Source organism: Macrobrachium nipponense, chromosome 46 (genome assembly GCF_015104395.2).
Source record: "Macrobrachium nipponense isolate FS-2020 chromosome 46, ASM1510439v2, whole genome shotgun sequence".
Classification (NCBI taxonomy): domain Eukaryota; kingdom Metazoa; phylum Arthropoda; class Malacostraca; order Decapoda; family Palaemonidae; genus Macrobrachium; species Macrobrachium nipponense.
This window is the reverse complement of record NC_061106.1, coordinates 20,225,123-20,245,122: the sequence shown is the minus strand read 5'-3', so window position 1 is coordinate 20,245,122 and position 20,000 is coordinate 20,225,123. Positions and strand designations below refer to the sequence as shown.

At 42.0% G+C, this 20,000-nt stretch overlaps 1 protein-coding gene across 1 annotated transcript in view; it reads right to left on the bottom strand.

The window, feature by feature from the left end:
* Positions 1–3,577: 3,577 nt before the first annotated feature.
* Positions 3,578–20,000, bottom strand: part of LOC135214664 (THO complex subunit 6 homolog) — a 69,084-nt gene continuing 52,661 nt past the window's right edge. The window contains exons 3-6 of the mRNA XM_064249001.1: positions 4,818–4,900; positions 4,203–4,364; positions 3,754–3,919; positions 3,578–3,586 (exon numbers count right to left, since the gene is read on the bottom strand). Coding sequence (XP_064105071.1) covers positions 3,578–3,586; positions 3,754–3,919; positions 4,203–4,364; positions 4,818–4,900 — 420 coding nt within the window. The remainder of the gene's footprint in view (positions 3,587–3,753; positions 3,920–4,202; positions 4,365–4,817; positions 4,901–20,000) is intronic.

Here is a 20,000-nt window from a genome sequence, read left to right as displayed (position 1 = left end):
ATGCTTGTATGGTTACTGATGTGTTGAAGAACGCCAGCATTGACCCCAACAATTTCCTTGGGGACTTGGATATGGCTGCACAAATGCAAATTTTGATATGGAATGTCATTTTAAAGCAGAACCATCGTATGTATCGCCTAAGTACCCTCAAGAGCTTCTTCAGATCCCAAACCACCATGCACCCAAGCCCATCACATTCCACTTCTTTGGTAGCAAGTTGTTCAGCTTCTGCAACCTTGTTTGTTGACATGTGGGGCTCCTTCAACCAGGAATCTGATGTGTCACTGCCCCACTTTGATAACCCTGACCATCTAGGCACCTGTAAGACCCATGCCAGCCACTTCACCACTTTGCCTCCTGGGAGTCACAAGAGGCAGAGGAAAAAGGTGATTATGCTGGTCTTAAAGACAGTCAATCTGGAGGCGAGGGAGGAGGCGGAGGAGGACTTGTAATCCTCCTAACAGTTTTTAAAAAGTTTAGCCATTGAAACAACCATGGGTAGTATTTTAAGGTTTTTTGGCAAAATGAAAATAATTGTTTGTGTAAACTACAGAACTGCACGTTATGTACAAGAGAAAAAAAAACGGGGGTTTGCTTTTTTAAGTGTACTTGCAAAGTATATTGTTACAAATATGTGAAAATAATGGAGATAAATGCTTTTTGAATAAAGTTTTCAATTTTAATGTGTAACAGTTGTTATTTATAAGCAAAATTAGTATTTAAGGTTATGCAGTATGTACTTAAGGTAAGGGAGTAAGTGTAAGGAGTGGCAATTTTTACCTAAAGTTTTTTAATCATCCATAAAAGACGACACTCTATCAGCCTGACGTCTAATCACTCATCATATCCACACACTGTGTTTTACTGAGGACTGAATGACTGTAGGGATTGTAGGGATGGAACAAGGACACAATCCCTTGTGATTAACAGGTATACGTATATGAATAATGTGCCTTTGTATCATAAAAAAAAACAACACCAGTCCATGTGATGTGATGCCTACATTGTTATTTCGTTATGTCTTCTAAATTCTAGGATTCATGTAAGTCACAAGACTCAGTATAATCATGATTATGTATCACTCCCTAGTAGGTGACTTCAGCCTGTTTGATGAGGATTTATTACTGGATATAATGAAAGAGAAGATAGTCAACTTTAGCAATGTTTGATGATTTATCAATGGACAAAAATGACTTAGAAGATTGATGATTGATGTTTGGAGGATCTCTCAATGGAGCAATATATTGAGAAGATGAGTAACTTCTGACATGTTTGGTAGGGATTTATTACTGGACAAATAAGACAGATAGAAGATAGGTGACTCAGTGATGTATGATAAGATTTATCAATGAACTGATAAGCCAATAGGAAAAATTTAGTGCTTTCCCATTAACCCCTTCGCCACCGGCCTGCTGCATTGCTGCAAATGCTTGCATACTGCATGAGACCCCCTGTCAACCGCGAGTATCAATCATTACTTGCTCCCAGTCAATTTTGTTATTCATATTTTTCCTTTATATTCTTATGTGAAAACATTGTGTGTACGGATATCAATGAATATTTTTTACCCAATTGTCAAAAAATTACAAAAATATAGTAAGAATATCGGAAAAAAATAGGAATATTTAGTGGAAAAAGTAACTGCAGAAGTAGGAACTGTTATAAAGTAGTCAGAAATCGTAGTAAAGTAACAGAAATAAAGTAGCAGAAAAAATAAGTAGTAAAGTAGTAGTAAAATAGTAGTAGGGTTAATAGCAGTACTAGTTTTGTTACTGAAACAGTTATTCCTAGGTTTCATACAGAAACAGCGTATACATCAATGAATGTTTACGGCAATGGTAATAATAATAATAAAACAGTAATAATAGTAATAGTAATAATAATAATAATAATAAAGCAACAGCATCTCGTGACCAATATGTATATACATATGCGGCAGTTTATTCACCCATTATATCAGCAAGCTATAAAAAACACATCTCATCACGAGTAACAGGCCTCCATAGAAGTCCTTCCACCTTACGCTTTCCTGTTGAATGAAAGTAACTACTCTGCCCGAGCATTCATCCATTCACACAATTTGTCAATTACATCACCCCAAAAAAGGCCAAAAAAAAAAATGCATTCACGTAAGCAGGTGAAATCTGGTGTGTAAGTAGGAATCCATTGCCATCCTCCGTGATCAGGGGGGCTGGGTCTGGGCGCAAGTCACAAGATGGATCAGTTATGAACCACCAGCCTTCATCGACAAGAGGTTCAATGTCTTCCAAACACTTGTTGTCACTGTCAACCCTCTAGAAATTATCACTATAATCATCATCTGATAGATTTTGGTGGTACTCAGACCCTGATCTGAAACTGAAACACTATCATCTGACATGATACTTGAAAAAAAAAAAAAAAAAAACATATAAAAATAACTGCAATCAAAAGGGGAAAAAGTTTTTAGAATTCAAATCTACATGGTTTAAGGACAAAATTCGTAATCATCCTTCTCAGATAATAGCCTGAGGCGCACTGGCATATGTTGGCCAGTACCCCTCCTAATATCCCATATAAAAATGACGTCACGACGTCCATCGGACGCTCATTGGTTAGAATGAAGTGGGTGGAGCTTCAGCACCTCTCTCGTACACAATACTGTGTCTGGAAAACCATCCAAGCTGAAGAAAACGCTTTGCTTTTTGAGGAGGGATGAAAGACGTACACGCGATACGTCCCGGTCTTTTATTACTGTACCGTAAAAGACGTACATGCGTACGTCCCAGTGCTGAAGGGGTTAAGATCTATGAATAGACAGGTTAAGAGAGAGAGAGAGAGAGAGAGAGAGAGTAGAAGAGCGAGAGAGGAGAGAGAGAGAGAGAGAGAGAGAGCTACTTCTTCAGATGAAGATTAGCTATAAAAGTCAACCATAATAACTCGACACTAGCTTACACTATGAAGCAAATAAACTTACCGTGTATGGTTTCCTAGTAACATGTACAGTGTAGATACATGGAGAAGAACATGGGAGCTGAGCTGTCACTTGTCCAGCTAAACTACACACATATATATGAGGCATCACACCTGGAAACAATGTGGAAAAAATCAAGTATCAACTAAAATATCTTGACATCTCTTTGCATTCAGCAAGTGGCTGAATCGTTTTATTCGTTAGCTTTGTGCAACTTCTCTTTGACTTCATCATACATAACAACTTTCACTTTGCAACATAACAGAAACAAAAAACCTTCAAGGACTGGAAATAGCTTTCATTATGCAGTCAATACTATACCTGCTACAACAATGCCACCCCGATCACCACCTTCCGATATCGCGTAAACTTCGCAACATGAACAATTTTAGATGGAGGTAACACTGTTGTTAATGCGAGGGACCGTAAGTGGAAAACACCTGCCCGAGGACCGCCTCCACAAACCTGTAAGGAATCATATGCCACACAACTAGATTTTTACACATTATGAACGGTTATACATGTTACAAATTACCTCTCTAAAAGAGTAAGCTAGGTGATTGCTAGAATTTTCTAAATATCACACAGATACTGTATTCCCATGAAGGCACTAAAGTTTAATAATTAATATGTCTTTCAATAAGAGGAAAAAAGTCATGATAACATGAAAAGCGAATACTTTTGCGCGGTTTTTTTATAACTTAGCATAAGAATGATTTTTGTGTGTAACCTGCTGACTAAGATTCAAGTAAAAATAGTAAATGACTAATAATGAACAAGACTGAAACTAGTAAACTTACCACAATCATTGGCAACATCCTATGATGTGATAAACCTTCCAAATGTGGGAGCCTTGCAAGCTGTTCATGAGAATGGGGAAAAATTTTGTGACGTGGCTCACGCCCAGAGCGAGAATCCCAGATGAATACTCCTCCATCTTCTGCACTGCTTGCTATCATTTTCCCACTGGTAATAATGAGAATTACATGATTTACTAAATTCCATAAGTAAAAATAGTACTGCAAACGAGTAAAGGAATGTAACAACATTAAAGCTATTCCAAACAGCAATCTAGAATTAAGAAAAAGTAAGAAAAATTAAGTGTATCATATACCAGACTTAATTTTTATTATTACAGTAATGAATTTCACCTCAGATCTTGTCAGCAGTTTCTGTCATTAACATAGGCAAACATGGGATACACAACAAACAATATAAGTGTGCAAGCTGATGACTTAAATCTAAGTACCTTTGACCTAAAGCAACATCATGAACATAGTCATCATGTCCATCAAGAGTTTGAATCCTCTTCCCTGTCTCTAGGTCATAAACATGTGTTCTCCAATCCCCACAAGCTGCATAAATTATTCTGCGTTCATTATCATAAGCCAAGGCATTTACCTCTGGCGTCTGAAAAAAAAAAAAATCAATTTGCAATCTATTCTTTTCTTACTGCATGTCATATCTAAACTTTTTAAATGTATAAAAGTAGTTGGCAGCCCACACCCTGAACTGATAAACAACATTTCCTTAACAACTATCACATACAAAAAATGGTTACTTCCTTAATGACTAGCAGATAAAATCGAAGGTTTGTTTGTTCTTGAGGCTTCATGAATACTAGAACCAGATAGCAGGGCCTCCAATAAGAAGAATGAAGATTATCAATATTGGTTGAAACTAAAACTAGACCAACTCTTTACACTCTTTCCTGAACACTGAATTTAATTTACTGTAGGTGAAACCATTACATATACATCCAATTTCAAAGCTTATTTTGGATCATTTGATGGTGCTAAACATTCTTAATTATTTCTTCATAGAACCTTACATTAACCAGCCAATTTTTTAAACAGCCACTTACCCAAAATTGGCCTGATCACAATCCAGAGATATTGTCCAAGCAACGCTGGACTGTTGTTGTCTTAGGTCATTCCATCTGCGGCCCTATACAAAGAAACAATTAAATTTACCAATGAAAAACTCAATAAGACTTACATTACTATCATTTCAATTAAGTAGACCAACCAAAATCATGAATCTGAGCTAAACAGTTTTTCAGTCCACAAGTAAATTTTGAAAAATAATGCAGACACAAATAATAAATGGTTTATAAATGTTTGGAAGTAGTTTTCAAACACATATGCATTAGATGTTATGCATATACATACTATCACCAATCAAAATCTACTGTGGCAGGTACAGTAGTACCTCAAGATACGAAATTAATCCGTTCCGAGGCGCCCTTCGTATCATGAGGTTTTCGTATCTTGGACCACATTTTACATGTAAAATGGCTAATCCGTTCCAAGCCCTCCAAAACACCCCAGTAAATTATATTTCCAGGCCACTACAACACATGTTCTAGGGTTACGACGCCGATCCAATGGAAGAAATATGACTCCAAAAAGGCAAAATACTGTACATACTTGAGTAATATTCAACTGCATGTAATGTTACAACCCATTTTTACTGCATATGTTAGGACTTTAGCATATGTCCCTTAGCAATAAGCCTAGCCTATGTTAGTGGTTGCTACTGTGGCCTAGTCTATGATTCTGACATCTAAACCTAAGAAGCTAAAGTTTAGAATATGCCAAAAAATTTATAAATAATCAGTATGTACTCATTTCAAATTAATTATTAATCAATCATTAACTATAAAAAAAAAAAAAAAAAAAAAAAAAAAAAAAAAAAAAAAAAAACTTCCAATCGATTTTTTACATTCAGCTCTTACGAGTACCGAACAAACGCCAAGCAATCACTTTTCCTAGGACACAGTAAGCCATAAATTTTCATTAGTATCTCTCTTCAACTAATGAAACTACCAAACAGTATAATAAACCATTTCTTTTATTCACTCTATGTCTTTACCTAATGGAGTACCGAGTTACTGACAGCTATAATGAAACATTAGGTAACGTAATATTAAAAACAGAAGAATTCTAAAAAAATACGTATGATAGCAATTGATTTGATTCTTTATTTTATTTTATATCTAATTCACAATTTTTTTTAATTAAATGTATTGCATGTACTAATTTCAAAATAATTATTAAGTAACCAATTAACTATAATAAACAAAACACAAAAAAAAAAAAAAGCTTCCAAAACTTCTGTTTACATCCAGCACTTACGAGTATCGAAAAGATCGCCAAGCAATCACTTTTCCTAGTACACAGTAAGCCATAAATTTCATTTCTCTTCTTTATTCTATCTTTACCTAATTTTTTTTTATTAAATGTATTGCATGAATAAGTTTTTTAATTTACAGCATCCTTTTACCAATAGAATACTTAAAGCACAAGGGGGTAGATGCTGACCAATAGGAGAGCAGGATCTTATGGGGTGACTAGCATCAGGAACCAATGGGAGAGCGGGAGGATGGTGGCGAGTTTACTCAGTTGGCAGCGCGGGAGTTTTAAAATTGTTCTCGGTGGTCCGGGCGAATCTCGGGACTTTACAAACAACACCTTTCGTATCTTGAAAACTTTTCGTATGTAGAGCTGTAAAATTTGTCGTATTTGCTTTCGTATCTCGAGTTTTTCGTAAGTTGAGCCTTTCGTATGTCGAGGTACCACTGTACTATTTTCATTCTGTAACTCATGCCAGTACTTGCTTTGATCTCAGTTTTCTTTATAGTAATTTAAAACCAAGAGAATATAAATAGTAGTACAGTATTGCACTAACAACAATGTCAACAAGATAAGTGTACTTTTTCAAGAATAAAATAAATTTTTGTTTACAAACCAATCATTTGCATCACAGTCTCACTTGTGAGTCTATGTTATCCTGCACACTCCATCCCCAGACACCAAAAGATAAACATCTGCTGGCTTGTTGGCAATAAGCCATACTAGATCAAACCTCTGCTCCTACTATGTAAGAACCTCACTTCTCATCGAGACTAGGTATGGATGAGAGAAGTAAGGGGGTTGGGAGGCAGGACAAAATGTATACAGTGGTACCTCGAGATACGAAAGGCTCAACTTACGAAAAACTCGAGATACGAAAGCCAATACGAAAAATTTAACGGTTCTACATACAAAAAGTTTTCAAGATACGAAAGGTTTATGTAAAGTCCGAGATTCGCCCGAACCACCGATAACAATTTTGAAACTCACGCGCCGCCAACTTAGTAGACTCGCCACCATCCTCCTGCTCTCCTATTGGTTCCTGATGCTAGTCACGGCCATGAAATCCTTCTCTCCTATTGGCCAGCGTCCCTCCCATCATGCATCTATGTACGTGGTGGCGTGCCTCGGCCATTCGGTACCAGCATTGTTATAGTACGCACGCGTTATTCATTTCGGGATCGTCAATGTGTATTTTTTTTTTAAATTTCTCATATCTTTTCACAGAAAATGGAAAAAGAAGAGCACCTCTTGAGTGGCGACATATATAATATGATTGACCAAGATCTCTCTCGTGGGATAAGTGACCAAGATCTCTCACATGGGATAAGTGATCAAGGTCTCTCTCATGGGATAACTGGAAACTTTGCAAGGTTGGTAGAATCTCCACTCCCTGCTGAACAGAGGGTGTTGACCAATCATTGACAACATGCATACCAGTATAATCAAGGCACTTCAGTCTATGTTGAGGTCAGCAGCCAAACATTCAGTACCCAATTCAGTTGCAGAGAGAGCATTTGGTTGAACAGGGTTTTTGATGGACACCAGGGCCAACAGAGTCATGAGTGCAACAAATTAGTAGATAATTATCAAGACGGGCAGCCGTTAATGAAAACACTTCGCGTTTATAGAAAAAAAGACACCCGAAAAAAAAAAAAAAAAAAAAAAAAACTTTTTGGCTCACACAAAGGGATCGTATGCTTGCGCAGTTCGATGATGTTTGCCTGAGTCGTTTCAGGAACATTGTGAAAAAGTAGGCAGAAGCAATCTTCCTTGGATCGTTATTTTTTAAAGAGGCCTTTAGCATTAGCAGGAGTAAGCAAAAAGGAAGAACCAAGTGATAAAAAATTTTATTGTTATAATACAATTAAGTTTGTTCATACTTACCTGGCAAAGATATCTATATAGCTGTGTTCTCCGAAGGGGTCCACGGACAACACAGAATTTCAAAATTCGCGGCACACGCAGTGGGCGGGCCAGGTGGTAGTACCCATTACCCGCCTTTCCCGCCGCTGGGAGGCGGATATCAGGAACTCTCCCATTTTCTATTCATATTTTATCTGTGCCACTGTCTCCTGAGGGGAGGTGGGTGGGCACTTTAATTATATATATCTGCCAGGTAAGTATGAGGAAACTTAATTGTATTATAACAATAACATTTTGTTCATGAAAACTTACCTGACAGATATATATATAGCTGAATCCCACCTTCGGCATGGTGGGAAGAGACAGAATAGGATTTTTGGGAAACTAAATTAAGTAGATGATATACATTCTTGGTTCCTCACCTGTTAGCATAGCCGACTTCGTGATTACTGTCACCAAAGTCTGCTTCTGCGTACTAGAGTTGCCAGCGAGGTAGAGACCGTAATGCTGGGTGCGCTCTAGATGATCTGTCAACGGGGGCGTGACCACAATGTGACTAGACCATATGACCATACTTCTGAGGGCAACGAAGCTAAAAACCACCACCTGACCTAACCTATCAAAGTTAGTTCCATAACTTCTAGGCTAAAGAAAGGAACGCGCCTCAAGGCGACCAACCTTCAAGTTAAAAGCACACCTATCCCTTTTCTATAGGATAGGATTCGTGTTTGCTTGCTGCCCCCAATAATATATCTACGGATATGTATGGTCCTAGCGACTTACAGATCTCAAATGTCGTCTTCACATCCCGTCGGGAGTGTGAAGCGAACACAGAGTTGCTTCGCTAAAGCGTGGCACTCAGGATGTTACTGAGTGTCATGCCCTGTAGAAATGCTTCCGAGGCCGCGCCCTCACCTCTTGAGCATTCATATCAAGAAAAAATCTCAAATCTTTATGCAAACATAATGAATGAGACTTCTTAAAAGAACTCCTTGACTATAATGCCAGGGTGTTCTTGGACATGAACCAGTCTGGTCTTTTACGGAACACCGCAGATTGTCCGTTGACCTCGACTTTCTATAGTTTATCAAGATAAAACTGAGAGACCCGACAGGGCACAGGACTCTCTAATGCCCTTGCCCAATAATTTGTGCCATACCCTTGGTCTCCAAGCCTTCAAGTCAAGGGTTAGACAGGTTTTCGTTCTTATCAAGAACTGAAGGCTTAGAGGACAGACCGCATTATGTCCTTTAAAGCTAAAACCTCTGATGATGGCTAAAACCTCACTAACCCTCTTTGCCGTGGCTAGAGCGGTTAGAATGTTAGCCTTTCTGGTCACGTGTATTAAGTTCGCAGAAAAGATAGGTTCGAAATGCTTTTGGTGCGATCAGAAACTCAGACTACGTCAAAGTTCCATGCCGGAAACCTGCGATCCGAGAGAAATTTCAAGATTCTCCCCAGACCCAAAGATTCGTTTGAAGCTTTGTTTTTGACCGAACCGAATCTCTGAGCCTAGAGGCCGTCAACAACATATTGCATATTCTACAATAGTTCGGACTTCTAGCTTATCTCATACTTCATACGGAAAGATAGAACCATAAAGAAATTCACAGAGGTGAGGTGGAGGAACAGTCATTTCCCTTCACTATCTCCAGGAAACGGCCCCCTCCGATTGAACACTGAAAATAGGCAGCACTGCTTTGCCTTGGCCAAGAGACTGCCATTAATCTTGAAGATCTTATCGCTTCTCGATAGTCTGAACGCCTTCAGACTCAGAGAGGAGAGATATTAGATACTTCACTAAGTGACGATGTTAGATTACACCGATTCTCTCGGGAAGGTCTTTGGACAATTCTCTGAATTACCTGAACCTCTGTGAATCCAACCTCTTAGAGGCCAACATGTGGCGACTAAAGCTAATCCTTCTAGGATCATGAATAAGGGAACAACTTAAGAGGAAGCTCCTTCGTCTTCAATATTACGAAAAACTTAAACGAAAGGTATGCCCTCAGTCTCTCCTCACTTTCGACATACTTCTAAGTGAGGATTACTCAGACGTCAGTAGTTGTTGCCTTCGATCGAGAAGACCCGCACGGACGTGCACTAGTTTAACGAACCTCTTGAGGATCGTTCGTTCCGTGCCCAAGCCCATAACCAATTCTCTCTTGCTGAGCTATGAGAGGAGCTGAAGAAATTATCCGAGATGATTGGGCCACTCTATCCAAACTCACCCATTCGAGGAACTGGAGAGCCGACCAATTTGGCTTCCAATCTTTCAGACAATGTGCCAGAACATCTGTTCCTCTGTTCGGATGTCTGGCACCCTCTCGCTATCATCCGAGGTTATCCTCAAGCCGTTGAGAGAAAATTAGAATTATTACTAGATCTTTGATGTTATTCCAATTTCTTCGTGAGGAAAAATTGTAGATGTCTGAATTGCTGTTTATTCAGGGAAAACAAGCTTCTCCAGCGAGGAAATGGTCCCCAGCAAACTCATCCATTCCCTCACTCAGCCTGCTTCCTTCCCTAAATAAGGCTGCGCTTTGCATAAGCAGGAGAGCATTATTATAGTGCTATGCCGCAGTAGATTCGTACAGAATTCTGTTACCGTGCGGTAAACCGAAACAAGTATAAGAGATATCTTGTTGAAATTTTCTAAGTAAACGGAAGGCATGTTCATTCATGATTACTAGAAAATTTCCTCAACCCGAGGCTAAAATCCATGATTGTAGGGCAGAGAGATGGTTTATTCAGCCATTCCCGCAAGGGAGAGAGACGTAACCAACCGCGCATGACACCGAGCTAGCCGGTACTGCGTAGATCACAGTAACAGCAGCCTTGTTCATCGTCTCGCACTATCTGCCTGAGTGCCAGCTACTCCTTTTAACGAAGGGATAGGTATGAAATTATCGAGCAAAAGGAAACTCTCAAGCAGGCATATTTAAACGAAATAAAATTCGCTAAATACAGAAGCTGAGTGGTGTTGCAGTTCAATTAGAATACTTCTCGTCTAAGTCGCAATCCGTAGAATAACTAGGATGCGCCTACCCCTCGGACAATTCAACTGCTTAGTAGAATCATGTCGCGAGGTTAATATACAGTAGTATATTTATAGGATTCTGAACACGATCTCCATCCTAAATTCTTTCCTTCAAGAAACAAAATAAGGATTGGAGGATCGACCACCTTCGCTCTCTATCAAAAAAGAAGTGAAGGAGAAGTCTTCCTCGAAGGAAAGCTTCAATGGTGAACAGAATACTATCTGCCTGAGTTGCCAGCTACTCCCTTTACGAAGGAATAGGTATGATATTATCGAGCAAAAGGAAACTCTCAAGCAGGCCTATTTAAACGAAACAGAATCGCTAAATACAGAAGCTGAGTTGGTGTAGTCGTAACAATACCTGAAGAGTTGTTCTTACTCCGAAAAACTCTTGGAAGGTTGAAGGGAGTGTCAAATAAATACATTAGAACAACAGTTCTTTCGGCTTCTATCCGCAGAGGTAAATACGATATGCGTATATGACTTGACCCATGCGTTAGCAAAATGACGCAAAGATAAACTACGTAAGTATTGTAGTAATTTGAACATCGAATTCTCTATACATCTTTCCTCGACGAGGAAGAGAGAAAGAAAGGAAAACGACTGTCCACGTTCTAATGAATGAGACTTTTTAAAAGAACTCCTTGACTCTTTGCCAGACTCTTTGCAAGAAAAAAGGGAGTAATATTCGAATAGAGATCATCAAGAGAGAACCGAGATCGAAAAGGACCGTTCAATGTTCTTAAGATATGGACATAAGACTTCCTGGATCTAGTCTACAAGTCTTTTTCTTACTCCCCGGATGAGCCTCTGAAAATGAATGAGAGCTCTTCCGAAATTTGTTAATGAGTTTATCCGCTTAAACGATAAAAACGTTAAAATCTATGTCAATGAGAATTACCCATTTATGAGGGGATCCTCCACTTAAATGACAAAACGTTTAGTATCTTGACAATGGGGAAAACGTCCTTACTTGACAAAACTATTAGCACTTTGCTAATAGGGGAAAACCCTTTAACATGACCGAAAGTCAACCCAGGAATCCGAGTATGATAATCTTCCCGATTCTCAGAGAAATCGATGAAGAGGAAAGAGGGATCGAAGAAAAAATTCGGGTAGTATGTCTCTCCGCTAAATCCGAATCCTTTCTAAAAACAAAAAATTTCTGGTAAAGGAATGTCCTGTGGAGAGTCCTGAAAAAACCTCCTCTTGACGAGCGTTTATAAAGCGTCACGCGTCCTAAGAAACGTCCTGAACAGCAAATAAGACGCCTTCTACAAGTCTTTTCTCTCGCAAAGCGTCCTGCCGAGCTTCCACCGAAGCGTCTGGTGAATGTCCACAAAAGCGTCCTCATAAGCGTCCTGCCGAGCGTCCTGCTTAGCGTCCTCAAAAAAACGTCCTGCGTAACTACGAGCGTGTCTGAGCAGAGAACACCAAGTCTTCTGAACGACGTTTCAGAGAGGAACTCGTTGAGCGCCCTGATGCATGCAAGGCCCGCCAAGAGGCGTCCTGGCGAGCGACCTTGCCAACATCTCAATGTTATGACGAACCGCGTTTTGCGTACGTTGAATATTTTCAAGGGACGTCCTCATGCGAGTCTCCATGGAGAGCCGCACGCTGCTCCTGAAGTGTGTGAACACTAAAGGAAGACGTATGGCTTTCGTCTTCAAGACGGGCCTTAAAGACCTTCATACCTTCTTACAAAGACAGTGGCCGCCTGTGCGACAACTTGTGTCTTAGTAATGCAAAGAACATCTCCAGAAACGCACTCAGCAAAGGAACGCCGAGGCGTCCGAAAGACACCCTCGCAAGGTGCTTGCCGAGCGTCCTGGAGAATGTCTCTACTTATAGGACGTCGAGCCCCTCCAAACGCTTCCTCACGTCTAAATTGCCCTTCTTATGCCGAACCAGAGACATAAAGTTGTTTGACTGTGCAAAGCAGCTTGCCGGACGTCAAACTTATCAGCTTGCTTTTTCGAAGTAAAGCGAAACGTTACATAACGTATACGGAGCGCCATGAGGAGAGGAGACGAATACTGAGTTGCTCCTCCAAAAGATGGAATCTAGAATGTCCTTGATTACCAAATCTTTTGGAATGCTAGCGAGGTTGAAACAGCTCTAACTTCATGAGCGTTCACTCGCAGGAGGCTCAAATCACTCTTCTGGCAAGATGAATGAGCCTCCTTAATATGTCCCTTGGAGGAAAAAGAGCCAGTGCATTCTTCGAAAAAGGGTAAATGTGGTCTCTTCTGAGCACCATACATTACCCGAAGGACCTCTTACTTCCTCGTTCTTATGTAAAGTAAAATTCGAGGAGCCCTGACAGGGCACAGGACTCTTTCATCTCTGGTGACGAGAGAGAGGACGTGAAGCGTCCTCTTCTCTAAAGCTTCTTTAGGGGGCGCGAGTCCTTCCGAGAGCTCCAACCCCTGTGTGGGGAGGACGCCTCGGAGGAGGCGAGAAACAATCCTTCAAGATTCGTGCACGGTGCTCGATCTTCGGCAGCCTGGGAAGCGACAACAGGACCTGCCGAAAGGAAGCCAGATCAGCATGAAAAACCCGTAACCCTCCTTCGGCTTTTGACATGCCCTCTCCCTGGTTTCCTGGGAGTCCGACAGAGGTCTAGGCCTAGAGGCGTTATGGGGCCGATCTGACGTTCCCCTCCTGACGAGAGAGAGGACGTGAAGCGTCCTCTTCTCTAAAGCTTCTTAGAGGGCGCGAGTCCTTCCGAGCTCCAACCCTTGCGCGGGGAGGACGCCTCGGAGGACGAGAAGCAATCCTTCAAGATTCGTGCACGTGCACGATCTTTAGCAGCCTGGGAAGCGTCAACAGGTCCTGCCGAAGGGACGCCAGATCGGTGGGGAGCCCCCGTAACCCTCTTGCGGCTTTCGACATGCCCTCTCCCTGAGTCCTGGAGTCCGACAGAGGTCCAGGCCTAGAGGCATTATGGGGCCGATCTGACTCCCCCAACAAACACTAGGGGCACTACACTTTCACAACACTGATTGGAGAGCGAGCACTTAGTCTAAGATTACTTGATGTAATCCTCTATCAGACACTTCTTCTAGGCCCGTAAGCCATACCACAGGGTTAGGCAAAATAAAATCTACAGGAGGTTAGAAGGTTCATTATTTTCTAACTTCTGTTTACTGTGGAGGAAAACTCCTGATTCTAACACGCTCTAAAATGCGTACATGAATCCCACTTCTTCCGTAATCAGTCACACATTACACTAATACATTGAACTTATGCAAAGAAAACATGTAAACGTCATATATACTAAGCGAGTGTCTACCGAAAGTTTCCGGTAGCCTCACCTTACCCCATGCAGACAAAAAAGTCTGAAACTAGGCTAACTAGCTTCATACATCAAATGCAATGAAAAAAATTACGATAGCGTATGCCTAGACATAAATCCAAGTCAATAATCGAAAGAATAATTAGGATACTTAAGCGGCTAATGAAGTTTCAAAAATCCTAGGCGGAGGTCTGTAAACAGTTGTTTACCGACCGGCGACAGAAAAGATATGAATAGAAAATGGGGAATAGTTCCTGATATCCGCCTCCCAGCGGCGGGAATGGGTACTACCACCATGGCCACCCACTGCGTGTGCCGCGAATTTTGAAATTCTGTCGGACTTCGGAGAATACAAGCTATTATATATATCTGTCAGGTAAGTTTGTCATGAACAAAACAGAAAGTTGAAAAGTGGTGATGAAATTGAAATTGCTGTAAAAAAAAAAAAAAGTTAAAATCAAAAAAAGAAAGAAAAAAAAAAAAAAAAAAAAAAAAAAAAAAAACAAAAAAAAAAAAAAAAAAAAAAAAAAAAAAAAACAAAAAAAAAAAAAAAAAAAAAAAAACGGCAGAAATTAAAGATGTTTCTAGCCGCTTTTCATAAAGTGCAATCGTTTGTCCTCCTCCTCCTCTGCCGCCACTTTCGGAGATAACCTCACTCGAAAGGTAGCTTCCACATTTTACGTACAGATCTGTATACCACGTACCATAATACACTTTATTTACAGGTTATTTTGCATTTTGTTATTAATATGTTATTGTTATGATACAATAAAGTTTGTTCATACTTACCTGGCAGATATATATATGAGCTGTATTCTCCGACGTCCGACACAGAATTCAAAACTCAACCTCGGCAGCATGGGCGGCCAGGTGGTTAGTACCCATTCCCGCCGCTGGGAGGTCAAAGGATATTACAGGAATCATTCCCATTTTCTATTCAGATTTTTCATACCTACTGTCCCCTGAGGGGAGGTGGGTGGGTACTTTAATTATATATATCTGCCAGGTAAGTATGAACAACTGTATTGTATCATAACAATAACATTTTGTTCATGAAACTTACCTGTCAGATATATATATAGCTAATCCCACCATTGGAGGTGGGAAGGGACAGAATAGAAGGATTTAGGAAACACCTCAAGTGCAGATGATTGACATCTTGATTCCTTACTGTAGTTACATAGCTGACTTCTTGATTACTGTCACCGAAGTCTGCTTTTGCTTTACTAGAGTTGCCAACAAGGTAGGTGACCTGTGTAGTTGGTTGCGCCTCTAGATGATCTGTCAACGGGGGCGTGACCCACAATGTGACTAGACCATATTGACCATACTGTGAGGGCAACGAAGCTAAAAAACACCACCACCTGACCTAACCATATCGAAGTAGTCCCATAAATTCTCAGGCTAAAGAAAGGGAAGGCGCCTCAAGCAACCAACCCTTCAACCATAAACCAACACCAAAATTAAAAAGCACACCTACCCCTTTTCTATAGGGTAGTATTTGTGCTGCTCCCTGCCCCCAACACATTTCTGCGGATATGTATGGTCCAAGCGACTCGCAGTTCTCATATGCCGTCTTCATCATCCCGCAGGGTAATGTGAAGCAAACACAGAGTTGCTTCGCCAAAAAAAGTTAGCGCTAATGATATCATTAAGTGCCATATTCTTTCGAATGCCATTGAAGTCGCAACCGCTCTCACTTCATGGGCTTTTATTTTCAAAAGCTTCATATCACCATCCGAGCAGGACGCATGGGCCTCCGTGATGGTGTTTCGCAAAAAGAATGCCAGTGCATTCTTCGACATAGGAAAGTCGGGTCTCTTAACAGAACACCATAAGTTCTCCGAAGGACCCCGACAATCTTTGGGTCTTTTGGCATGTAAAAATTTGAGAGCCCTGACAGGGCACAGGACTCTCTCTGGCTCTTGTCCGATGAACTCTGTTAACCCCTTGATTCAAAGGTTTTTTGGCCAGGGGTTAGATGGGTTCTCATTCTTCGCTAAGAAATTAGGATCCAAGGAGCACACTGCACTGTGTCCTCTGAAACCCACATCTTTACTAATTGCTTGAATTTCACTAACTCTCTTTGCCGTAGCAAGAGCAGTTAGAAAAATCGCCTTTATAGTAGTGTCTCTCAATGAGGCAGCATGCATAGGGTTCAAAGGGAGCCGACATCAAGAATCTTAGAACTACATCAAGGTTCCATGATGGAACCTTGGTTGTAGTACTTTGGTTGTCTCAAACGATCTCAAAAGATCGTGAAGATCTTTATCATTTGTCAGATCTAATCCTCTGTGGCGGAAGACAGCTGACAGCATGCTCTTATATCCTTTTATCGTGGGCACTGCTAATTTGTCCACATTTCTCAAATGCAGGAGGAAACTCAGCGATTTGGTTCACAGAGGTCGTGGAGGAGGAAAATACCTCTCTTACACCATCTCCTGAAGACAGTCCACTTCGATCTGATAAACTGCTCGAGAGGAAGCTCTTCTCGCATTGGCAATAGCCTCTGCCACTGATCTTGAAAAACCTCTCGCTCTGGCCAACTTCTTGATAGTCTGAACGCAGTCAGACTCAGAGCGGAGAGGTTTCCGTGGTACCTCTCGAAGTGGGGCTGTTTGAGAAGATCGACTCTCTCTGGCAGGGTTCTCGGGAAGTCTACCAGAAGAGACATGACCTCCGTGAACCAATCGCTTGAGGGCCAAAAGGGGCGATCAGAGTCATTCTCGCTCCTGGCGACGCCGCAAACTTCCTTGTTACCTCTCCTAAGAGTTTTGAACGGGGGAAAGGAAAGGCGTACACATCCATACCCCGTCCAGTCCCATAGGATGGCATCTACCGCTATTGCTTCCGGGTCGAGTACTGGAGAGCAATAAATCGGAAGCCTCTTCGTTTTCGAGGTTGCGAAGAGGTCGACTAGCGGGCGTCCCCACAACTTCCATAGCTCTTGACAGACTTCTAGATGTAGGGTCCATTCTGTGGGAAGCATCTGATGTCGACGGCTTAAAAGATCCGCTCGCACATTTTGAATTCCTGAAATGAACCTTGTCAGGATCACTATGTTTCGAGCCTTCGCCCATAGAAGGAGTCTCTCGCTATCACGAACAGTGACCGAGAGTGTGTCCCCCCCTGCTTTTTTGTTTTTTTGTAAGCGAGAGCCGTCAGATGTGTGTCCGAGTTGATCTGGACAACTCGGCTCACCCAATCGTTCTTCGAAGAACTGAAGGGCCCAAACCGAATAGCCTCCAATTCTTTTAAGTTTATGTGCCAGGACCTCTGTTCCCCTCTCCAGAGGCCTGACACTTCCTCCTTTCCTAGTGTTGCTCCCCAGCCCACCATGGAGGCGTCTGAGAACAACACTAGGTCGGGGCTCAAAAGCTGAGGGACATCCCTTCCGAGAGTTTTGGTCGGATCTTGCCACCACTTCAGATGATCCTTGACCGTTTTTGATATAATCAAAGTCGAGTCTAGATTCTTGTCTTTCCAGTTTTCTGCCATAAAAAAACTGGAGTGGCCTGAGGTGCAACCTCCCCCAGGGAAACAAACTTCTCCAGCGAAGAAATGGTTCCCAGCAGACTCATCCATTCCTTCGCCGAGCATGTTTTTTCTTTCCCTAAGAAGGCTAACACTTTCTCTAAGCATCTCTGCTGACGTTCCTTGATGGAAAAGCTTGAAAAGCCGCTGAATCCATCTGAATCCCCAGATACACGATGGACTGCTGTGGGATCAGATGGGACTTCTGTAATTTACTATAAGGCCCAGGGCCTTCGTCAGCTGTCAGTAAATGTCGTCTGAAGGTCCTCCAGGCACCTTGACTTCGAAGGCGACTGATTAGCCAGTCGTCCAGGTAGAGCGAGACTCTTATTTTCGATAAGTGAAGCCATTTCGCCACATTCCGCATGAGGAAAGTAAAAACCATCGGCGCCGTACTCAGACCGAAGCACAGAGCCCTGAACTGGAAGACCTGTCCTTTTAAGACGAACCTCAGGAACTTCCTTGATTGGGGATGGATCGGACGTGGAAATAAGCGTCTTGAAGGTCCAATGACACCATCCAATCCCCTGGTCTCAAGGCTCCTAGCACAGACTGAGAAGTTTCCATCCTGAATTTTTCTTTCTTTCACAAAACGTTCCAGTCTGCTGACGTCTAGGACAGGTCTCCATCCCCCAGACTGCTTCGGAACCAGGAATAACCTGTTGTAGAAGCCGTGGGAATCCAGCATCAGAACTTCCTCTACTGCCTTCTTTTCCAACATTTGATCTAGAAGGTCGAGTAAGATCTGTTGCTTCTCTGACTGGTATGCGGGCGACAGGTCTATCGGCTTCGTGCTCAAAGGAGGCGTAGAGAGGAAAGGGATCTTGTAAATATCTCTCTCGATCACATCTAGGGTCCAGGTGTCCGCCCCTATCGTCCTCCATGCCTGAGCAAATAAGGTGAGTCTCGCACCTACAGGTGCCTGAAGGGCAGAAATGTCAATCTTTTCCCTTCTTGGTAGAAGAGATCTTACCTCTGAAGGACCCCCTTCCTTCTGAGGAACCTCTAGAGGAAGGTGCTCCACGAAAGGGCTTAAATTTTTTCTTCTTGGGTGCTGGAGCTGTTGAAGTAGAAGCCATGAGGAGTAGGTCGTCTTGAAGATTGAGTCAAGAGGTCCCTTGTTGCTTTTTCTTGCAAGTTACCGACAGATCCTTAATCATGGACTGCGAGGAAATGCGTAGAGAAGGGGGCGAATAATAACTCCGCTTTCTGAGCGGGAGAAACTGCTTTCGCCGTAAAGCTACAATAGAGAGCTCTCTTTTTAAGCAGACCTGTAGCAAAATGAGATGCTAACTCATCAGAGCCATCCCTTACTGCTCTATCCATACAAGCTAGTACACTCGAAAGCTCTTCTAGCGAAATTGAGTCTTGACTCTCGATTGTACATCCAGCGCCCCGAGGCACCAATCTAAAAAGTTAAACACCTCTAGCGTCTTATATACCCCTTGAGGTGATGATCCGTCTCCGTCATTGTCCAGGAAAACCTTAGCCGATGACAAATAAGATCTCCTTGGAGCGTCCACCAAATTGGCGAAATCCTCCTTGAGAAGAGGACGGTGCCTTCAATCCTGCTTCTTCTTGTCTCGTACCAGATCCCGGCTCTCCCTTTCAGTCTAGATGGAGGAAGTGCAAAAGAAGTCTTCCCTTAACCTTCCTTGAATCCATCCAATCCTGGACTCTCTTAAACGCTCTCTTCGCGGAGAGCGAGTGCCATCTTAACGAAGCAGGGGCCTTCCTGGCCTTCGATGAGCAAATTGTGAAGGTGGAGAGCAAGGACTTGGCGCTTGAAAATTATCTGGGAATAATTTCTTAAGTAAATCCGTCAACGTCTTATAGTCTGACGACGCTGACGCATTTGGTTCGTCATCATCAGTAGGGCAGCGATCACTAGACGAATCCCTCTCTTGGTCATCAGCGCCCTTTCAAAGATCGCGATGACTTCGACACTTTAACCTGAGAAACATCCTTGAAAGCGTCCCGATATGTAAGGCGGAAACCGTGCGTTCTGAGAAACAAGTCCTGCAGAAACGTCCTGATATGAAGAACGCCGTGCGTCCTGAAGAGCGTCATGATGTGAAGGACGTGCCGTGCGTCTGAACAGCGTCCGCTTGAGCGTCTTGCAGAACGTCCTGATGTGTAGGACGCCGTGCGTCCTGAACAGCGTCAGTTGGAGCA